We start from the raw sequence: 20671 nt of genomic DNA on the forward strand, positions 1-20671 counted from the left end.
AAAAAGAAACTCAGCATGGACAACCCCCCCCCCCCAGGGCCCGTAAATAAAAGCTAAGATTTGCCAGCTTCAGTTCAACTTGGGGTAGATTTGAAAGCTGGTTGCTCAGAATGCAAGGAAAGTGAGCTGGATTTGATATTATACTCCATTATTAGATTTATTTATTTATTTATTTTATTACATTTATATACCGCCCTTTCCCGGAGGACTCAGGGTGGTTTACAGGGCAATTAAAAACCAAAAATACAAAAGTTAAAAACCAAGTTTAAAAAAGATTAAACTTAACCCTGTGCAATTAAAACCCCAATTAAAATAAATTAATCCTCAGCCTGGGCCAGAGAGCTCGAAGAGCCAGGTCTTCAGGCCCCGGCGGAATGAACGGAGGTCGGGGGCGGTCCTCAGCTCCTCCATTTAGTTCCCTAGTGCTGCGCAAAACCCTTCTGATGAGCAATCTGATGATTTTTTTCAAGAGAATCATTTTTAAGGAATTGTTAAGATCAAAAGATTAAATCAGTCACACTACTGTCATTAATGTAAATACATTAATTCTAGTATATATAAAGGAGAATATTTGTAGCTCAGGGTTGAAATGAGGGGTCCTTGGTGCTCTCTGAGCCTGGCTGTTTTCTTGCAGACATTTCATTACCCAAACTAGGTAACATCATCATCAGGGAGGGAAGGAAGGAAGGAAGGAAGGAAGGAAGGAAGGAAGGAAGGAAGGGAGGGAGGGAGGGAGGGAGGGAGGGAGGGAGGGAGGGAGGGAGGGGTGGACTGTGGGGTCCTTGGTGCTCTCTGAGCCTGGCTGTTTTCTTGGAGACATTTCATTACCCAAACTAAGTAATGTCAGGAAGGAAGGAAGGAAGGAAGGAAGGAAGGAAGGAAGGAAGGAAGGAAGGAAGGAAGGGAGGGAGGGAGGGAGGGAGGGAGGGAGGGAGGGGACTTTGTGGTCCTTGGTGCTCTCTGAGCCTGGCTGTTTTCTCGGAGACATTTCATTACCCAAACTAGGTAACATCATCAGTGCATCCACAGAGTACTGCAAGAAAACAAGCCAGCTCAGAGAGCATCAAGGACCCCCTAATTCTAGTCCACGTTGAACCCAGGTACAGGAGGTATATAATGAACCATTTTAAATGGAATTATTCCATTTTGCTTTCTTAAAAAATATTAAGTCTAGCAAAGATTGACTTGAAAATATAAGCCATCAGTTGATTTATTAGATCTCAGTGCTAAAACTTTGACCACAGCTTTGGCACTGGAAGATGTATGGCTAATAATAACGTATTCTGCTCAATCTCTTCTCCCTGAAAGGTGACAAACTGCAAATAATATCAGACTGTTTAATTGGTAGGTTGGAAATGCAATGTGAGGATCTGGATTTTGCAGCTGTGTTTTCGTTACACGCTGGAAAAGCTTTTGGATATTGTGCGGATTAATTTTGGGGAACATGTTGAGATACAGATTTCCCTCCCATTTTCATCAGTTAGATAAAAATGTGGTGCTCCTAATCCAAAGGATATAAATAGATTATGAATGGAATTATTCCTTCACCTCTTAAGATGTCTCCTGGAGTTCAGAAAGAGATTACATGTTTGTGAAGATTCTTAGACCTAAATTTATTTATAGACAGCTGGAATGTATTGTGAAGATAATAATAATTGACAAGTATTTTAGAACAGAAGTGGGCATAGCCTACATTAATAAATCAGTGTGCCATATTTTGGAAAGGTTAAATATTTCTCTTACTAATGAAGGCAAATACAGATAGTCCTCAATTTATGGCCACCATTGAGCCTAAAATTTATCTTGCTAAGTGAGAAATATTTTAAGTGACTTTTGCCCCACTTTATGACTGTTCTTTCCACATTTGTTAAGTGAATCACCAAAGTTTTTAAGTTAGTAACATGGTTGTTAAGTGAATCTGGCTTCCCCCATTGACTTTGCTTGTCAGAAGGTCGCCAAAGGGGATCGATGACCCTGGGACATTGCGACCGTCATAAATGTGAGTCAGTTGTCAAGCATTTGAATGTAAATCCCATGATCCTAGGGACACTGCAATGGTCGTAAGTGTGAAAAATGGTCATAAGTTTTTTTTTCAGTGCCGCTGTAATTTTGAACAGTCCCTAAGTGAACTGTTATAAACTGAGGACTACCTATATGCATGGGTAATGTTGCAGGATCCAATCTGGGTCCGTCACCAGGATCAGAGGTTTAGTCTTCCGAGCCTTCAGACTTGTGCTGGAGCCCATCCTCAGGGTATTTCTCTCTCACCAGAATTTCTCTGGCTATCTGACAGTTAGAACAATTAACCAGTGGAACAACCTGCCTCCAGAAGTTGTGAATGCTCCAACACTGGAAATTTTTAAGAAGAGACTGGACAGCCACTTGTCTGAAATGGTGTAGGGTTTCCTGCCTGAGCAGGGGGTTGGACTAAATGATCTCCAACGTCCCTTCTAACTCTGTTATTTCATTCTATCTTAAGATGAGTTGTTCATCTAAATATAGTTTTTCCTGTTTATTGGACACCCCAGCAGATTTTAAAGACGGTTTGGTGTCAATTGTTCATGCTGGAAGGGAAAAAAAGGTGCATTTGAGGGCCCTTGGACATGTATGTTTTGGCTGGCTGAGGAATTCTGGGAGTTGAAGTCCACACATCTTAAAGTTTCCAAAGTTGAGAATCCCTGATCCAAAATATCTGGATAGTATCAATCGGCAGAAAGCTAAAATATAAAATATGTTGTTTTTTTATTTTTCTGGTTTATAATAGCTTAATTGATTAATGATAATTTACTGTAGCCTGCAGCATATTTTAGCCTGATTTAGTTTCTGCTTTTCTGAATAACTAGAATTAATCAGAGCAGATTTCATTAAATCTCCCGAAATCTGGTTGACAAATCTGTTAATAAGAATTTAGGCTAAGACATTTTTACTGATTACCATCTTAATGATCCGCTCTTTGCACAACAAGCTCACGGTATATAAAGCATCTAATAACAGAATTAGAATTATAGCTATGAAAACACATACCATCAGACATGGTTTAACACAGTTCTTTCCATCCTGATTACTAAAGTTGAAAGCTATACAGACGGGAATTGTTCAAAAGCTTGGCAACATCTAGGGAAACAAAACATGCCGACTGGTTTAGCATAATCCTTAGATAATATATATAGCATTTCTTAATATTTCATTACACACTGAGTTAATCCAAACAAGGGATACATTTGGGGAGAAGGATTTTTTTTTAAATAAAGGAAAACGGTAAGCAAAAATAGTAATACTGCCTAGTGCTTTATAGCAGGGATTTTCAACCTTTTCACCCACTGTACCACTTTTAGGATATGGCAACATCCGAGGGTACCACCAGTTGCCTATCAAGGTGTCAAAAACTTGACCAAAAAAAAGAGGAAAAAAGTAATGAAGTACAGGTAGTCCTCGACTTACAACAGTTTGCTTAGTGACTCTTAGAAGTTGGTCACTTCACATGACCCTGGGACACTGTGACCATCATAAATATGAATCAGTTGCCAGCTGGAGCCTGGCGCTGATCCTGGCGCTTCCGCTGAGCCCTGACAGCCCTGCAGCTCCAGCCGTCTCTCGCTCAGGCTTGTGCGTTGCTGCCACTGGTTGAGCTCATTCCTCTCCCCAGCTACCACTTTTCTAGGATGGTCACGTACCACCTGCCAGGTGCCAATGTACCACAGGTGGTACCCATACCATTGGTTGAAAAGCTTTATAGGACTCTTTAAGCAGTTTACAGAGTCAGCATATTCCCCCCCACCCAAACAATCTGGGTCCTCATTTTACTGACCTCGGAAGGATGGAAAGCTGAGTCAACCTTCAGCCAGTCAAGATCAAACACCCGACACTGGGCAGAGTCAGCCTGCAATATTGCATTCCTGCCCTTTTGTGTTGCATTTGCAGTTTGATTGCATGGGGGTGGCCATCTTGATTTTTGGATCCCCTCCGTAGACACCCATAACTCCAGATTTCTCCACCTATATGAATACCCTACTAAAATTAATGGGGTTTAATATAGTCACATCCCTCTGATTTTTAATGTTCTTCATAAACTATGACTCAGTCTGTACAGCCCCCGCAGATATTTAATATATTCTTTCCATTTCTAAACCACCAAATCAGAGGATCCCATGATCTGATAAAATACGCAGGCAATTAAAACATCTGCTGTAGCAATCATTAAAAATACAATTGTAAACAATACCAAAGAAGTATAATAAGAAAGTTATTATGATATGTTTTGGAAAAAGATAAGATTTACTCCACAGTTATTTTTACTGGGTATTATCTTGGACTGTTCTGCTATAGAAACCAAATTGATGTTACATTTAATAATGGCAGCCAGACTTCTGGTGGCGCAATATTGGAAGAAAGAAGATTTACCTACGATAGAACAATGGACATTTAAAGTAATGGACATGGCTGAAATGGCAAAAGTTTCAGCATATTTGAAAGGGCAATTGCAAAAAAAATACATTTTGGAATGGAGAAGATGGATTGATTATATTCAAAATAAATATGGGACTAAAAAGTTTCAAATAGCTTATGAATAATTTTTAGTAATTAAAAAGATGTGTTATTATAGTTATTATAGTTTTGTTATAAGGGAGTTAAAGAGTGGAAGGTTTGTTAATGTTTTAATAGATATTTAGCATATGTTTGTATAAGATTGTTATACACAATACCCTGTATTCTGCTTTGGGAAGTCTGGGGAGGAGGGATGATGGGGAGGGGGGTTCAATATATATGTTTTTTAAATTTTGTAAAACTTTTCAATAAAAAAAGAGAGAGATTGTTTTATGTTTTGCGATAGAAGGATATTGTTTACGAGAGAAAATAGATTTTTTTTCCTAGTTTTTTTCAATGCTGGATCAGAATTGCGCAATGATTGGGGGTGATATGAAACTGTTCCAGAAAGAATGCAGAGAAGAGCACCAAAGATGGTAAGACTTAGTCTAGAGCAGGGGTCTTCAAACTTGGCCCTTTTATGACTTGTGGACTTGAGGAATTCTGGAAGTTGAAGTCCACAAGTCATTAAAAGGGCCAAGTTTGAAGACCCCTGGTATAGGGTCTCCTGCTTGAGCGGGGGGTTGGACTAGAAGACATCTAAAGTCCCTTCCAATTCTGGTATTCTGACTGGGTGAAATTCACCAGCTTCTTGGTCAAATGTGGGGAAAGAAATTGGTAGGAAAAGAAGAAATTTGTTCTTCCAAGTGGAAGATCCGGAACTTCTTCACTTGCTAAATAGTCAGTTTGGAATTCCTGCTTAATGGATCAAAATCATGGGCTGAGTCAGGGCTGTTCCCTTTTTGCTAGCTGGTCAGTTCTGGGAGTTGAAGTCCAGATATCCTAAAGTTGCTGAGATTGAGGAACGCTGGTTTAGATGTTATCTAACTGCATCAATATTTTGGGTTAATGGCATCACAGTTACTTCTTTGCACAGAGACAACGAAACAGCAAAAGGGGAAGTAAAGGACAAAGTTGTAAAAAGTCATGTCCTCTGGGGATTATGGCAGTCTACATGTCTACAGCATTTTTTGCCATCTGGTTGTTCTCCAGATGTGTGGACTTAAATTCCCAGAATTCCATAGCCAGCATGGTCACCACTGAGAAGACTGGAAGTTGATGGCTACGCAGCTGTCATAAGTAGCTGTAATAGACTATCAGGCTGAACAACGTCATTGTAGAAGTTGGCAGTTGTACTGCTGTGTCTCTTGCATATTCAGGCATCAAAATAGAAAAATGCCAGCATCTGGAGCCTTGTCAGAAATAAAACCAAGTAATTTAGACCCTCAAATTCAGGAGAAACAAATAAGTAACCTGCATAGATCAAGTTAGGTTTCTTTGAGAAATGCCTGTTAAATATTCTATTTCTTTCTTTCGTTCCACCAAAACAGACTTGGGTTTTGTTTTTTTTTGTATCACCCTCTTGTACTTCCATCAATAGCAGCTTTCAGAGTATTCCCTCCTCCATCAATTTGGTATTATCAGTCTTGATTACAATTGGAGGAAAAAGCTGTTTCTTCAGGTACCCAACTTTTCAAATAACACCTGATTTGCAATCACTTCAAGAGAAGTTGGGTGAATGTTCCCCAATTCACACTAATCAGCAATCAGCAGCCAAATTCTGCATGAAAGGAAACATTTCTTAATCCAATAAATTATTTATGTTTGGTCCATATTTTCTGCCCAATCAGCATCCTATTAATAGTTGCTTGCTCTTGGCAATTAGCGAGAATCTGAGTCGTGATAGGTGTCCATCTTCCATTTTAAAAAGTGGAACCTGGATTTTAGAAGCCATTGTCAACACACGCCAGTTGCCGAGCAACCTAATTTTGATCATGTGACCACGGGGATGCTGCAACGGCCATAGTTTCGAGTAATACTCTTACATCACTTGCTTCGGTGCTGTTTGTAACTTCAAAGAGTCACTTGATGAATGGTTATAAGTCAGGGGTCTTCAAACTTGTCAACTTTAAGACTTGTGGACTTCAACTCCCAGCTAGCTGAGGAATTCTGGGAGTTGAAGTCCACAAGTCTTAAAGTTGACAAGTTTGAAAACCCCTGTTATAAGTCAAGGTTGTAAGGATTCAGGACCACGGACAGAGCACTACAAATTGTGTTACCAGAGAGTTAAGCTTGTTCACATGTAGGTTCCATGTAATCGGTGCTGTGACATTTAAAGCATGAAGAATTTTACCAATTGTAATATATCCAAGGTTGAGAGAGGATGAAGCTGAAAAAGAGAGGAAAATATAATAAAGAATCCTGAATTATTATGATCATATATTGACTGTTTGAGAAGGTGAGAGACTGTTCTTCTTGCATTGTGAAGCAAGAAACCTTCCAAGTTAAATTCACTTCCTCGGGAAGAAAATAGGGCGAGATTTTCTCTCTTGCATTATATCGACTCATCAATGTAGGAATAGCTTTGTTACGTTTAATAACACGTATGTGAGTCCTTGCTAAAAAGAGGTCCTGCAGAAAGCCCAAAGAAGTTCATGTATGAGGGAAAGTTGCCGGTAGCAAAAAAAAAAAAAAAAAGTAGAGTTTTCTCCCAAGAAGATTTAAAAACTCCTATGTGTTTTTTGTAAACCCTAGAGCTGGATTTTACAGTTACGCCTTGATGGGAAGCTGTCACTGAAAGAAGAATGTCCAGTGAAGATATTTGCAGAAATTTCACTGTGATCTCTGGGAGAGGAATAATTCAAATCCAGAAAGGAAATTCCTGAAAAGTTACCAGTGCTTTGTGGAGCATCCAAAAGAATAAGATTGAATTATCGGTTCTATATATAGGGTTGCACTGTCAATTTAGACAGTTTGAGGGGAAAATTGGATGCCAAACTTTCTCCGCTTATATATATAAATAGAATATGTGTGTCTCTGTGTTTAAAGACTTACCCCTCCAATCAACACAACTACAAACAACTTTAATAACCTATCAACCTCTCCGATATGTGAACTAAAGATCTGTTCTTCCCATATCTAATGTCTCAGCAATAAATCAACAAATCAATAAATCAGTAAATCAACAAATCAATCAATCAATGACAAAGCCTTATCACTGAATCCTAATCAGCAAAAGTCCATTCAAAGTTACCCAAAATAGTAACATATATACATTAACCTCAATCAAATAAATCAGTTTCATATTACTTCCCTTTAGTTTTAACAGAATAACATCACTTTCTCTAAAAATACAGCAAAAAAAACCCTCTTCTTCCCTTATTTATAAACAAACCTTTAACACCTTGTATCGAGTCCCAGTGGAGGAAAAAAGTCCATGAACAGCTAACAGAAACAGCAACATATATACTTTAACCTTGATCAAATCTTTATAGAAATATTTAATTGCCGGTGACAAAAGAAAGCATTCTTCCTTTTTTTCTCAGCAAATGATTTGTTTATCCTCACTGTGGCTTTAAAGACAGAATCCTTCTCTTTGTAGCACAGCTAAATCCTTCCTTCTGTCAAAAAAGATAATTCAAAATGAAACCAAAGGTGCAGTACGGATTGCAAGACATATTATTACGGTCTGTCCTGATTTGGTATAAGATGCTACAAATATTTCAAAGCAATTCCCTGCTTTGGATATAAAGATCCGTTCCTAGCTAACAATTCTGGGATAGAAATGAAATTAATATTTGCCAATGTATGAAATATTCAGGGAAGACTCTGAAGCCAGCTGTCAGGTTTGTTTTTGAACTGGTACACACACTATACGCTGTATGAACTATATACACAAACACACACACATAGACAAGGCATACTATATGCAGCCAGAAGCTAAAGAAGAAGAAAAAAGAACTGGGGGGGGGGAATGAACCAATGACAAAAGATAAACTTTGGGATAGATAAGATAATTTGGATTTTTCAGAAAACAATTGTTATATTTTTAACCAATTTTACTGAAAAGATACAATGCATAATTCAAGAAAAAGGAATTACATAAGGACTACAAAAACAAGCAACAGACAAAGAAAAAAATCAGAACAGTGGGAAACTGTTAATATATACATCACATATGAATCAACTGAGTCCTAAATCCATCTTAGAAGAAAAATGTATCTTTGGGGATGGGGAATTATGGGAGTTGAAGTCCATGTGCCTTAAAGTTGTTCTAGAGGGCTTTCCAAAGTGATGACATTGCTAGAAATACCAGGTTTGAAGCTGATTTAACGCAGAAGGAACTTCAAAGAATTGAGTGACTCTACCGATACAGGTAGAGGGACGCGGTGGCTCAGTGGGTTAGGACGCTGAGCTTGTCGATCAGAAGGTCGGCAGTTTGCCGGGTCGAATCCCGAGTGCCGCGTAACAGAGTGAGCGCCTGCTACTCGTCCCGGCTTCTGCCAACCTAGCAGTTCGAAAGCGCGTAAAAATGCAAGTAGAAAAATAGGGACCAGTCCGGTGGGAAGGTAACAGCGTTCCATGCGCCTTTGGCGTCCAGTCATGCCGGCCACATGACCACGGAGACATCCTCGGACAAACGCTGGCTCTTCGGCTTTGAAACGGAGATGAGCACCGGCCCCTAGAGTCGGAAACGACTAGCACGCGTGTGCGGGGGAACCTTTACCTTTACCTTTTTACCGATACAGGTAATCCATGACTTACAACCGTTCACTTAGTGACTGTTCAAAGTTACAGTGGCACTGAATAAAGTGACTTATAACCATTTTTCACACTTATGACCATTGCAGTATCCCCGGGGTAATGTGATTTACATTCGGATCCTTCACAACTGACTCACATTTTTGACGGTCGGAGCGTCCCTGGGGTCCCGTGATCCCCTTTGGCGACCTTCTGACAAGCAGAGTCAATGGGGGAGGCCAGATTCACTTAACAACCAGGTTACTCACTTAACAGCTGCAGTGATTCACTTAACAACTGAACCAAGAAAGGCTGTAAAATGGGGCAAAACTTGCTTAACAAATTTCTCACTTAACAACATAAATTCTGCGCTCAATTGTTGTCGTAAGTTGAGGATTTCCTGTACTTATTTTGTACGGATACTTAGTTATATTTATTTAGGAAAAAAACAGCCAAGGAAAGGCCTGTTTCTCTGAATCAGCATAATCTTATAGCATACATATCCAACAAACAGGGTGGTACAAGTGATAAAACGCGTGTTGCATCCGAAATTCTCTCCCTTAGGTGATCCCATGCAGTGTGGCGTGCAAGTACTGTCTGAAAGGGCTCCTATTGTGAGGTCAAAACTCTTGTTTGGAATCATTCATAGGGCTGCAAGGGACCTTGGAGGTCTTCTAGTCCAACCCCCTATACCATTTCGGACAAATGGCTGTCCAGTCTCTTCTTGAAAGCCTCCAGTGATGGAGCATCCACAACTTCTGGAGGCAAGCTGTTGCACTGATTGATTTTTCTTGCTGTCAGGAAATTTCTCCTTAGTTATTTAAAATCCTTAAATAAATCCATCATTCTCTAAGGTTCTATTTTGCCAAAAATATTTTCAGGGGGAAAAAATCATTAACATGTCACTGCAGAGCGCCCCCCCCCCCCCCGCAACCATTGGACTGACCTAAAAGTAGGTCAGTCACAACTTCAAATGATTGCTAAGGAGGATCACAGTGCTTACAGGTAGTCCTCATTTTATGACCACAATGGAGTCCAGAATGTATGTTGCTAAGCAGGGCAGTTGTTAAGTGAGTTTTGCCCCATTTTACAACCTTTCTTGCCACAGTTGTTGAGTGAATCACTGCAGTTGTTAAGTTAGTGACACGGTTGCAAAGCGAATCTGGCTTTCCCCCCCCCTTGACTTTGCTTGTCAGAAGGTCGCAAAAGGAGATCACGTGATCCCAGCACACGGCAACCGTCATAAAGATGAACCAGTTGCCAAGCATCCAAACTTTGATCATGTGACCCTGGGGATGCTGCAACAGTTACAAGTGTGAAAACCGATTATAATTTACTTTTTTCACTGCCATCGTAACTCTGAACAATCAGTGAACAAATAGTGGTAAGTTGTGGATGACCTGTAATCAGTCCTGTATGGCTCTACTTTAGAGCAAGTCAAAATCTGGGATAACTGTCATTCAACAAGTAACATTGGGCAGCAGCCAAAAAAGCCAACACAGTGCTAGGCATCAACAGAGGAATAGAATCAAGATCACGTGAAGGGTTAATACCACTTTACAATGCTTTGGTAAGGCCACACTGTCCAGTTTTGGTCACCACAATGTAAAAAAGATGTTGAGACTCTAGAAGGAGTGCAGAGAAGAGCAAAAAAGATGATCAGGGGACTGGAGGATAAAACATATAAGGAACAGTTGCTGGAACTGGGTATGTCTACTTAAAATGAAAAGAAGGACTAAAGGTGACATGATAGCAGTGTTCCAATATCTCAGGGGTTGCCACAAAGAAGAGGGAGTCAAGCTATTCTCCAAAGCGCCTGAAGGCAGGACAAGAAGCAATGGGTGGAAACTAGTCAAGGAGAGAAGCAACCTGGAACTAAGGAGAAACTTCCTGACAGTGAGGACAATTAACCAGTGGAACAGCTTGCCACCAGAAGTTGTGAATGCTCCAACACTGGAAGTTTTTAAGAAGAGACTGGACACCCATCTATCAGAAATAGTACAGGTCTCCTGTGATAGCAGGGGGTTGGATTAGATGACCTCCAAGTCCCTTTCAACTCTACTACTGTTACTTTATAGGCTGCTTGCCTGGCAAGAGTTTCCTAAAGAATTCTCTGGGTAAATAAATACCCCCAGTACAGTGCAAGTACTGTAATTGAGAGCTCATAATCTAAATGTTTAACAGTGGGAAGGCTAAGAAAAAAAATGATTCGAAACATTCACTGTTTCTAATAGTTTAAGATTTCAAATGCTGTATGAAGCAATAACCTTTGAATTAAATTACTGCCCGTGTGTCTGATCTGCTTAATTACTGCTGTCCGGTTTATGACTTGAAATAGCTAGCAAGGAGAAAGATAATTCTCTGGATAAGTTCACACATCTAAGTTGTATTTTAAACACACACACACACACACACACACACACACACACAAATCTCTTATTGAATAATCTAAAATGGCTTAAATGGCCACATTGGCATAGACCAGGGGTAGGCAACCTTGGCTCTTTTATGACTCGTGGACTTCAACTCCCAGAATTCCTGAGCCAGCCATGCTGAGGGGAAGGGAAAGGTATCCAAGCTGAGCCATGCTGGCTCAGGAATTCTGGGAGTTGAAGTCCACCAGTCATAAAAGAGCCAAGGTTGCCTACCCCTGGTCTATTCCAATGCACTTTGTCTCACTAGTTCTCAACTGGTGGCAGCTAGACCTTAGGTAGAACAAAGTTTAAATCACAAAAACTTAAATTCTTCAGAATTTAAATTTGTTGATGAGAAGTATAATTGCTGTGAACATACAAATTACATTCTCACAAAATATGGAGTGTCCATTCCCGGGGTAGGCAACCTTGGCTCTTGATGGAGGGTGGTCAAACCACTTCTTGATGACAACTGACAACTCTTCAGTATATAACAGGCAATGTCCTCCACAATGATCATTTCTCGAGGTTAAACCTACTCAGTCTTCCATGTTAAATTTGGTTTCCTCTGGTCTGGTCCTTCAAATTTCCTTTCTTTACATTTTTTTCCAATTTTTCTTACTTTTTCTTAAAATGTGATGCCAGAACCAAGCTACGTTAAGTGAAAGTGTTGTTTGGAAATTTGGAAACTGTAGGCTGTTTTTTTCCCAAAACAAAAGCCAGAGGTAATGTTATCTGAATAAAAATACAATTTTTCTGGCAGAAGAATAAACTCCATTTTTTATCGAGTTGAAAGGCCTAAAGGAGTAGGATGTGCAATTAATTTCTTCAACTAACTCTTTCTTTCTTTCTTTCTTTCTTTCTTTCTTTCTTTCTTTCTTTCTTTCTTTCTTTCTTTCTTTCTTTCTTTCTTTCTTTCTTTCTCACTTTTGTTTTAAATAGAAAGGTGGAAGCTTGCCCTTTGGCTGAGCTGAACGTGGCTGCCTTCGTTGGTTACCATAGGAACAGACCTTAGTTAATCTTCTGTTCATAAACCCAGAGCAATTTACGTGTGTGGAAGTTTGATTATTCAAATTGCTTTTGCATGTGTTCAAATAAATTATAATGACTGATACCAATGTACTTTTATTATCTCTTAGCTTAGTTATTAAAAATAGTTCTTTGCTCTTTCTCTGCAACCTCCACTCTCTGTGTGTGTGTGTGTGTGTGTGTGTGTGTGTGAGTGAGAGAGAGAGAGAGAGAGAGAGAGAGAGAGAGAGAGACATCTTAAATGCCTTTCTTTTGGCTTTCAAAGAAAAATGTCTTGGCTTTCCTTGATGTTGCAGCCCAAATAATCACCTTTTCTTCCGCGGTTCATCATTTTTATAAAAGGATGCGGTGACAGTAACCTTTCCTTGTGTTATATTTAACAAGAGAAGGATGCATGGTGACATGTTCACATTATGATTCCTTTTCTAACTTGTCTTCTTCCAAGACTTTTGCATTTTAAGTCCCACTAATTGCTCCAGCCAACGATCATAACCTGTTAGAGGGGGGAAAAAACCCTCCATTTTTTGTGAGAATGTAACTTGTACATTCACAGCAATTATACTTCTCATCAACGAATTTAAATTCTGAAGAACTTAACTTTTTGTGATTTAAACTTTGTTCTACCTAAGGTCTAGCTGCCACCGGTTGAGAATTAGTGAGATAAAGTGCACTGGAATAGACCAGGGGTAGTCAAACTTGGCTCTTTTATGACTCATGGACTTCAATGCTGGCTCAGGAATTCTGGGAGTTGAAGTCCACGAGTCATAAAAGAGCCAAGGTTGCCTACCCCTGGAATAGACACTTCATTTAAGGATATTATAATTACAGATAGTCCTTGACTTCCATTCCATTCCATTCCATTCCTCTATTCTATTCTATTCTATTCTATTCTATTCTATTCTATTCTATTCTATTCTATTCTATTCTATTCTATTCTATTCTATTCTATTCTATTCTATTCTATTCCATTCCATTCCATTCCATTCCATTCCATTCCATTCCATTCCATTCTATTCTATTCTATTCTATTCTATTCTATTCTATTCTATTCTATTCTATTCTATTCTATTCTATTCTGATGGATGGAATTCGGTAATCAGCTGATAACAGTGAATCCTGCAAGAATATAAGGAAGGGAAGTGCATCTTCAGCTGTAATGCAAATGTGAATTTGTGGGTAATGGGGGAAGGATGGGGATAAGGAAGGGATAAACAGGATATATATTTCATCATCTAGACCAGATATGGGACGCGGTGGCTCAGTGGGTTAGGACGCTGAGCTTGTCGATCAGAAGATCGGCAGTTTGGCGGGTCAAATCCCGAGTGCCATGTAACAGTGTGAACGCCTGTTACTCGTCCCAGCTTCTGCCAACCTAGCAGTTCGAAAGCACGTAAAAATGCAAGTAGAAAAATAGGGACCGCTACGGTGGGAAGGGAACAGCGTTCCATGCGCCTTTGGCGTCTAGTCATGCTGGCCACATGACCACGGAGACGTCCTCGGAGAAGCGCTGGCTCTTCGGCTTTGAAACGGAGATGAGCACCGGCCCCTAGAGTCGGAAACGACTAGCACGCACGTGCGGGGGAACCTTTACCTTTACCTTAGACCAGATATATTTCTCAGAGTGATTGTTTCCTTTGGCTTGGATGAGATAGCTCATTATGAGGAGAGATTGAAGTCCACAAGTCATAAAAGGGCCAAGTTTGAAGACCCCTGCTGTAGTAAGATTCTCATAACAAAAAGAATATAAATTATCCAACTGTGTATTAATCTAATCTTTTGTACTCACTCATCCTTCTGCTTGGCTGGTGATTTGACTCTTCATTTCAGGCAAGTCCTTGACTTCTGATTACAATTGAGGCCATAAGTTCCATTGCTAAGCAAGGTGGCTGAGTTGTGCCTGATTTTATGACCTTTCTTGCCATGGTTGTTAAGTAAATCACTGCAGCTCTTAAGTGAATCACATGTCCCAAAGACACTTTTTCAGAGGCAACTGGACTTCTTTCTTTTTCTTTGAAGACGTTTCGCTTCCCATTCAAGCAGCTTCTTCAGCTCAGACTGGATTGTTGGGGAATGGAAGGATTTATAGTCCTTGCAGTCATCTGGTCATTAGTAATCTTTCTGAGAGCCATTGAGGCCACTTGGGGGTTTATCTGCATCTGCAATGCAAATGGGTGTGGAGCCTTCTTGGAACTGCTGAAGATAGAGATAGAGGATGTCATATCCCTCCCCCTCTGTTGAGAGAAGGCTGTTCAATTTTGACATAGGTGGCCTCTCTGACCCCTCTTTCAAACCAATGGTCCTGTCATGGTTCCAACAGATGAAACTCTTCAAAGAACTTCGAGGCATTTTTTACCTTAAAGAATCTTTATTCAAGTTGCATGGCATCGGCACGTACATGGTCGAAGCCAAAATCTGAATTCTTCTCCCCTAAACACAAAGCACAATTCCTTCCTCTAATTAACAGTCATAAATCACATTCTCCAATTGGTTTGAAATGCAGACCTTCCCTCCAATTCTCTAACCGGCCATTTCTTATCATCTCTTGTTTCAAACAACCTTGACAAACACTCTACTACGATGTTGTTATGTCTGATTAATTCCCATAAACATTCTTCCTCCTCCCCCCTCCCCCAGGATCATCTAATTCTAACTCTAAAAGTAACACACAAGTTAAGGGGAAATTGGCTGCATCTTCGTATATTGTCAAAGCAAGAACATCTGATCACGTGATCTCAAGATGCTGCAACTGTTCATAAATACATTCTGGCTGCTAAGCGCTCAAATTGTGATCATGGAAAAGCTGCGACAGTTGTAAGTGTGAGGTCCAGTTCATGTCATTTTTTTTCAGAGTTGTTTTACCTTCGAGCAGTTGCTAAACAGATGATTGCAAGTCACTGCATCGTAAGGCAGGTTGCACGGTCTTTGCAGGAACATTCTCAAGAGAGTTGTGTTGTCTTCCTCTAGGTCTACGAACGAGGAACGAATGTGGACCAGTTTGTGACCCGTTTCCTGCTGAAAGAGACGGCCAATCAGATTCAGTCCTTGCTCAGCTCAGTGGAAAGTGCTGTGGACGCCATCGACGAACAAACCAGTCAGATCAGGTGAGATTGTGATCTTTACACCGTTCCATACGACATCTAGATAAGATAAGATCACCCTTATTGTCCTTTTTCTGTATACACAGAGGCACACATTAAAGTGAAATTTCGACACACCGGTCCCCAAAACCCACCAACAATATCGCCATCCCAAGGATTATAATAATAACAACAATCACAGCAGCATCCAAAAATACCAAATTTTATATATATATCAAGCACAGTCCATCTTAATTCATAGCAGATAAAAAAAGTTAACTTGAGCGTTAACAAGGCTGATACCATAAGGTACAAAGGTATTACAGAATCTTGTTATTCCACTTTGGATACCACGAAGCCCCCTCCTCCCAGAAGGTCACAAGGAAAACAGGTCATGGAGTGGACATGTAGCCTCCCAGACAATCTTGCGGACCCTACTCAAGCATCGCTTATATGCTGGGTCCTGGATAGAAGGAGGTGAACCACCAATAATTTTTTCTGCCGTCCTCACCACTCTTTGCACTGCCTTTCTGTCCGAAGCAGTAAAACGGGCAGTCCTCAAATTGTGCCCAAAATTTCCGTTTGTTAAGACATTTGTTAAGTGGTTTTTGCCCCGTTTGACGTCCTTTCTTGACACGGTTGTTAAGTGAATCCCTGCAGTTGTTAAGTTAGTAACCCGGCTGTTAAGCGAACCTGCCATGCCTGTTGACTTTGCTTGTGAGAAAGTCACAAAAGGGACTTAACCTCAGGACACAGCAACGGTTATAACTATGTGTCAGTTGCCGAGCATCAGAATTTTGATCACATGATCATGGGGATGCTGCAAAGGTCGTAACTGTGAAAAACGGCCATCAGTCACATTTTTCAGTGCTGTGGTAACTTTGAATTGTCACTAAACAAAATGTTGTAAGTTGAGGACTATCTGTATTTCCAAACCAAACATTAATACAATATGACAGGATGCTCTTGATCATCCCTCTATAGCAACGATGGCAAAACGTTTAGAGACCGAGTGCCCAAACTGCGACCCAAAACCCGCTTATGTATCGTCAGTTGCCATTGGGTGGGTGTGGTTGCGGTGGTAACGGCAGACTGGGTGGGACTAAAAAGTTCAATCAATCAATTCCAACTTTGCAAGATCTTTTTTTTTCGCGCAAGAAGTTGAAATTGATTGATTGAACCTTTTTTTTTTTGCACACGGCGGCGGAGGGCTAAAGCAAAAAGGTTTTATAAAAGCCAGCTGAAGGCTAGCACTGGAGTGACGGTGTGTCTGCCCACAGAGAGGGCTCTGCATGCCACCTGTGGCAGCCCTCCCATAGGTTTGCCACCACGGATCTAGAGTCACTGTGAGTGAGTAGGCAGCTATATAAACTTTTTAAATAAATAAATTTGAGGTACCTTGGTTCAAAAATTATGGCCTTTCAATGCACTTTTTACCTGGTTATAGACAGAGAGTTTTAGTAGCATATATTGTATTTCTACAGGGACGCGGTGGCTCAGTGGGTTAGGACGCTGAGCTTGTCGATCAGAAGGTCGGCAGTTTGCCGGGTCGAATCCCGAGTGCCGCGTAACAGAGTGAGCGCCTGTTACTTGTCCCAGCTTCTGCCAACCTAGCAGTTCGAAAGCGCGTAAAAATGCAAGTAGAAAAATAGGGACCACTCCGGTGGGAAGGTAACAGCGTTCCGTGCGCCTTTGGCGTCTAGTCATGCCGGCCACATGACCACGGAGACATCCTCGGACAAGCGCTGGCTCTTCGGCTTTGAAACGGAGATGAGCACCGGCCCCTAGAGTCGGAGACGACTAGCATGCATGTGCAGGGGAACTTTTACCTTTACCTATTGTATTTCTGCCCGTACCTAGCTTGCTGAATACATCTGGCTGAACATTATGTGATCAATAATGACGGGTTAGCTGCTCTGATCGCTTCTTATGTTCTTATGATGCTTTGCCCAGGCATAAAAGGGTGATGTCGTCCCCTTTGGGGGCAATGTCATTGGAATGTAGCATTACATCATACTTGGCACAGTGCCAGGCAAAAGGCAGACAGGCCAGGCTTTGCCCAGGCATAAAAGCTTGCCTGACTGAGGAATTCTGGGAGTTGAAGTCCACAAGTCATAAAAGGGTCATGTTTGAAGACCCCCTGCCCTAGGTACAGGTTGTGGCTGCTGCAGGCTGTTGTTCTTTGGTAGAATCTGGTGTGTTAAGGGTAGGGCGAATTCTTGCTCCCTGTGGTCTCCATCAGATGGCATCTTGAGATCGCCTCATCCTTCTTCCTGAAATCTGGGTGGCCTCCATGTTTCGCGGAAGCAGGGAGGCGAGCTTTACGGCCGTAGAAAAAGGTGTAGAAACATCTGCAATGTTTGGCTGGAGAAAAAGATGCTCCCTCCCCCCTTTCCTGCTGGCTCAATACAGTGATTGTGTCTCCTTCGGCCACTCACGGTTAAGAGGTCCAACTGACTTTCATCAGCAAACTGATGATCTTGCACCCCAAAGTCACGGCTGACCTTACCCAGATGTTTCATGGAGATGTTAAAACAGGAGATAGGAGAGCGTCAGAGCCCTGAAGTACTTCACAGGTGATGGGACCACAGAGATCATTGCTCCTCTTTGTCCATCCTGGCTGGAGCCAACTGCAACTGACTGGAGTTCATCTCCATCGCCTGAGACTGGTCCACGGTTGACAAGGAGACCATGAACTCTTGAGACTCCCTGGACTCAAGATTGCAAGATGGCTGGTTAACCCACAGCTTCAGAGACACCAACAAGAGCTTGGCCACCCAGTCCAGCAACTCGAGCAGAGAAGGTGCCTTGCAGCAGTGGTGGTGTTACACCATCGACAATTCCAACTGTTCTTCAAGGCCCAACATAAGCCAGAGAGTCTCTTGCCCCTCCCTCAGGCCCACCCACTTGTCAGTTATGCATGCCAGCCTAGCACTCTGTTGCACATTATTCAGTCATGTATCTATATGTATATACCACCCACAATGTCTAGAGACACTGGATAATTGTTCTAACAGTCAGGAAATTTCTTCTTAGTTCTTAGTTCCTGGTAAAATACATGCGAAAATCCCATTGGAGGAAAATCCCACTTAGGGTTAGGTCACCGTGAACTCATAGAGCTAAATGGACATCGCCAACAAACTTGCAGTCCTTGGGTATGGTTAGGAGGGCACTTAATTTTCTAGGCTGCCCTATCTATGTTTCCTGGAAAAATACCTGGGGAAATCCCATTGGCGAAAAATTCCACTTAGGGTTAGGGTTAGGTCACCACGAACTCATAGAGCAAAATGGACATCGCCAACAAACTCGGAGTCCTTGGGTATGGAGGACACTTACCTTTCTAGGCTGCCCTATCTATGTTTCCTGGTAAAATACATGGGAAAATCCCATTGGCAAAAAATTCCACTTAGGGTTAGGGTTAGGTCACCATGAACTCATAGAGCAAAATGGACATCGGCATTTTTTTTTGCAGACGGTGGCGGAGGCATAAAGCGAAAAGGTTTTATAAAACCCAGCTGAAGGCCTAGGACTGGGGCGACGGTACGTGTGCCCGCAGAGAGGGCTCTGCGTGCCACCTGTGGCACCCGTGCCCTAGGTTCACCACCATGGTTCTATAGAAAGTGGTAAGGACAGGGGAAGGAAGGAGTACTTTACTTATGTGATGCGGAAAATGCAGGCGCTGCTTTGCCCGCTTCACCAGTGTCTCACTGTTGAGCGACCAAGCTAGCCTACTTGTTAGCTGCACACCCAGGAATTTGATGCTGCTAACCACCTCCCCAGGTGAATCGTTAATACACAGAGGTGTATGTCTGTGCCTGCTTTTTTTTGAAACCAACAGTGATTTCTTTGGTTTTAGCTGGATTTGCAACTGATAGTAGTTTTGTTCTTTTTCTCTTGGTTTGGGAGTGTTCATCAGGAAGGATGTTTCTAGCCTTCTAAAATATTGATGTTGACATGTTACCTTAATGCAGAATTTAACTTTACAAGCACTCTGTAAAGTAATGCCGAGATGGCTTTGGGGAAGGGATGGAAGAGCTATTAAAGGGAGAGCCGGAGAAGCTAGAATAAAGATAGAATAAAGTGTTCTGTGCCAAATGAAGCACAAGCACAGCTATGCGAAGCTCTCTCTCTCTCTCTCTCTCTCTCTCTCTCTCTCTCTCTCTCTCTCTCTCTCTCTCTCTCTCTCTCTCTCTCTCTCTCCTTCTCCCTTCTTCTCTCTCTCTCCCTCCCTCTCCCTTCCTCTCTCTCTCTCCATCCCTCCATCCCTCTCCCTCCCTCCCTCTCTCTTACTCTCTTCTTCTCTCTCTCCCTCCCTCCCTCCCTCCCTCCCTCCCTCTCTCTCTCCTACTCCATTCTTCTCGCTCTCCTTCACCCTCTGCCTTCCTCTCTCTTCCTCCCTCTCTCTCCCTCCCACTCCCTCTCTCTCTCTCCCTCCCTCTCTCCTACTCCCTTCTTCTGTCTCTCTCCCTCCCTCTCCCTCCCTCTCTCTCTCTCTCTCCCTCACTCCCTCTCTCTCTCTCTCTCTCTCCTCTACACAAGTCTTGCAAACAGGTGCAACTTCACTACAGAGACATGTTCACCTCAAAGTTCAACTACTTTGGCTTACAAAGGTTCCAAATCAAAATATCACCCAGAAAAGTCATCAGTTGGAGTCTGAAGGTCAGAAATTGTAGCAGAATTGTCAACTTGGCTGAGTCAGAGTTGTAAGATTTATGAGTCAGTAACTTGGAGGTCATCTAGTCCAACCCTCTGCTCTCACAGGAGACTATACTATTTCTAAAAAAATAGCTGTCCAGTCTCTTCTTAAAAACCTCCAGTGATGAGGCACCCAAAACTTCTGAAGGCAAGCTGTTCCACTGGTTAATTGTTCCCACTGTTAGGAAGTTTCTCCTTAGTTCTAAGTTGGATCTCTCCTTGACTGGTTTCCATCCGTTGCTTCTTGTCCTGCCTTCAGGTGCTTTGGTGAATAAGTTGCCCCCCTCTTCCTTGTCGCAGCCCTTCAAGTATTGGAAGACTGCAGTCAAGTCAAGGCACATGGAGTAGGAG

The 20671-nt window shown here is 41.7% G+C and overlaps 1 protein-coding gene across 1 annotated transcript in view; it reads left to right on the top strand.

The window, feature by feature from the left end:
* The window catches only part of NECAB2 (N-terminal EF-hand calcium binding protein 2), a gene marked incomplete at both ends in the record, with an annotated part of 152207 nt that overhangs the window by 97363 nt on the left and 34173 nt on the right, over positions 1 to 20671 (top strand). The window contains one exon of the mRNA XM_083370720.1: positions 15513 to 15649. Coding sequence (XP_083226846.1) covers positions 15513 to 15649 — 137 coding nt within the window. The remainder of the gene's footprint in view (positions 1 to 15512; positions 15650 to 20671) is intronic.

The sequence above is a fragment of the Vipera ursinii genome (genome assembly GCF_947247035.1).
Source record: "Vipera ursinii genome assembly, chromosome: 10".
NCBI lineage: Eukaryota > Metazoa > Chordata > Lepidosauria > Squamata > Viperidae > Vipera > Vipera ursinii.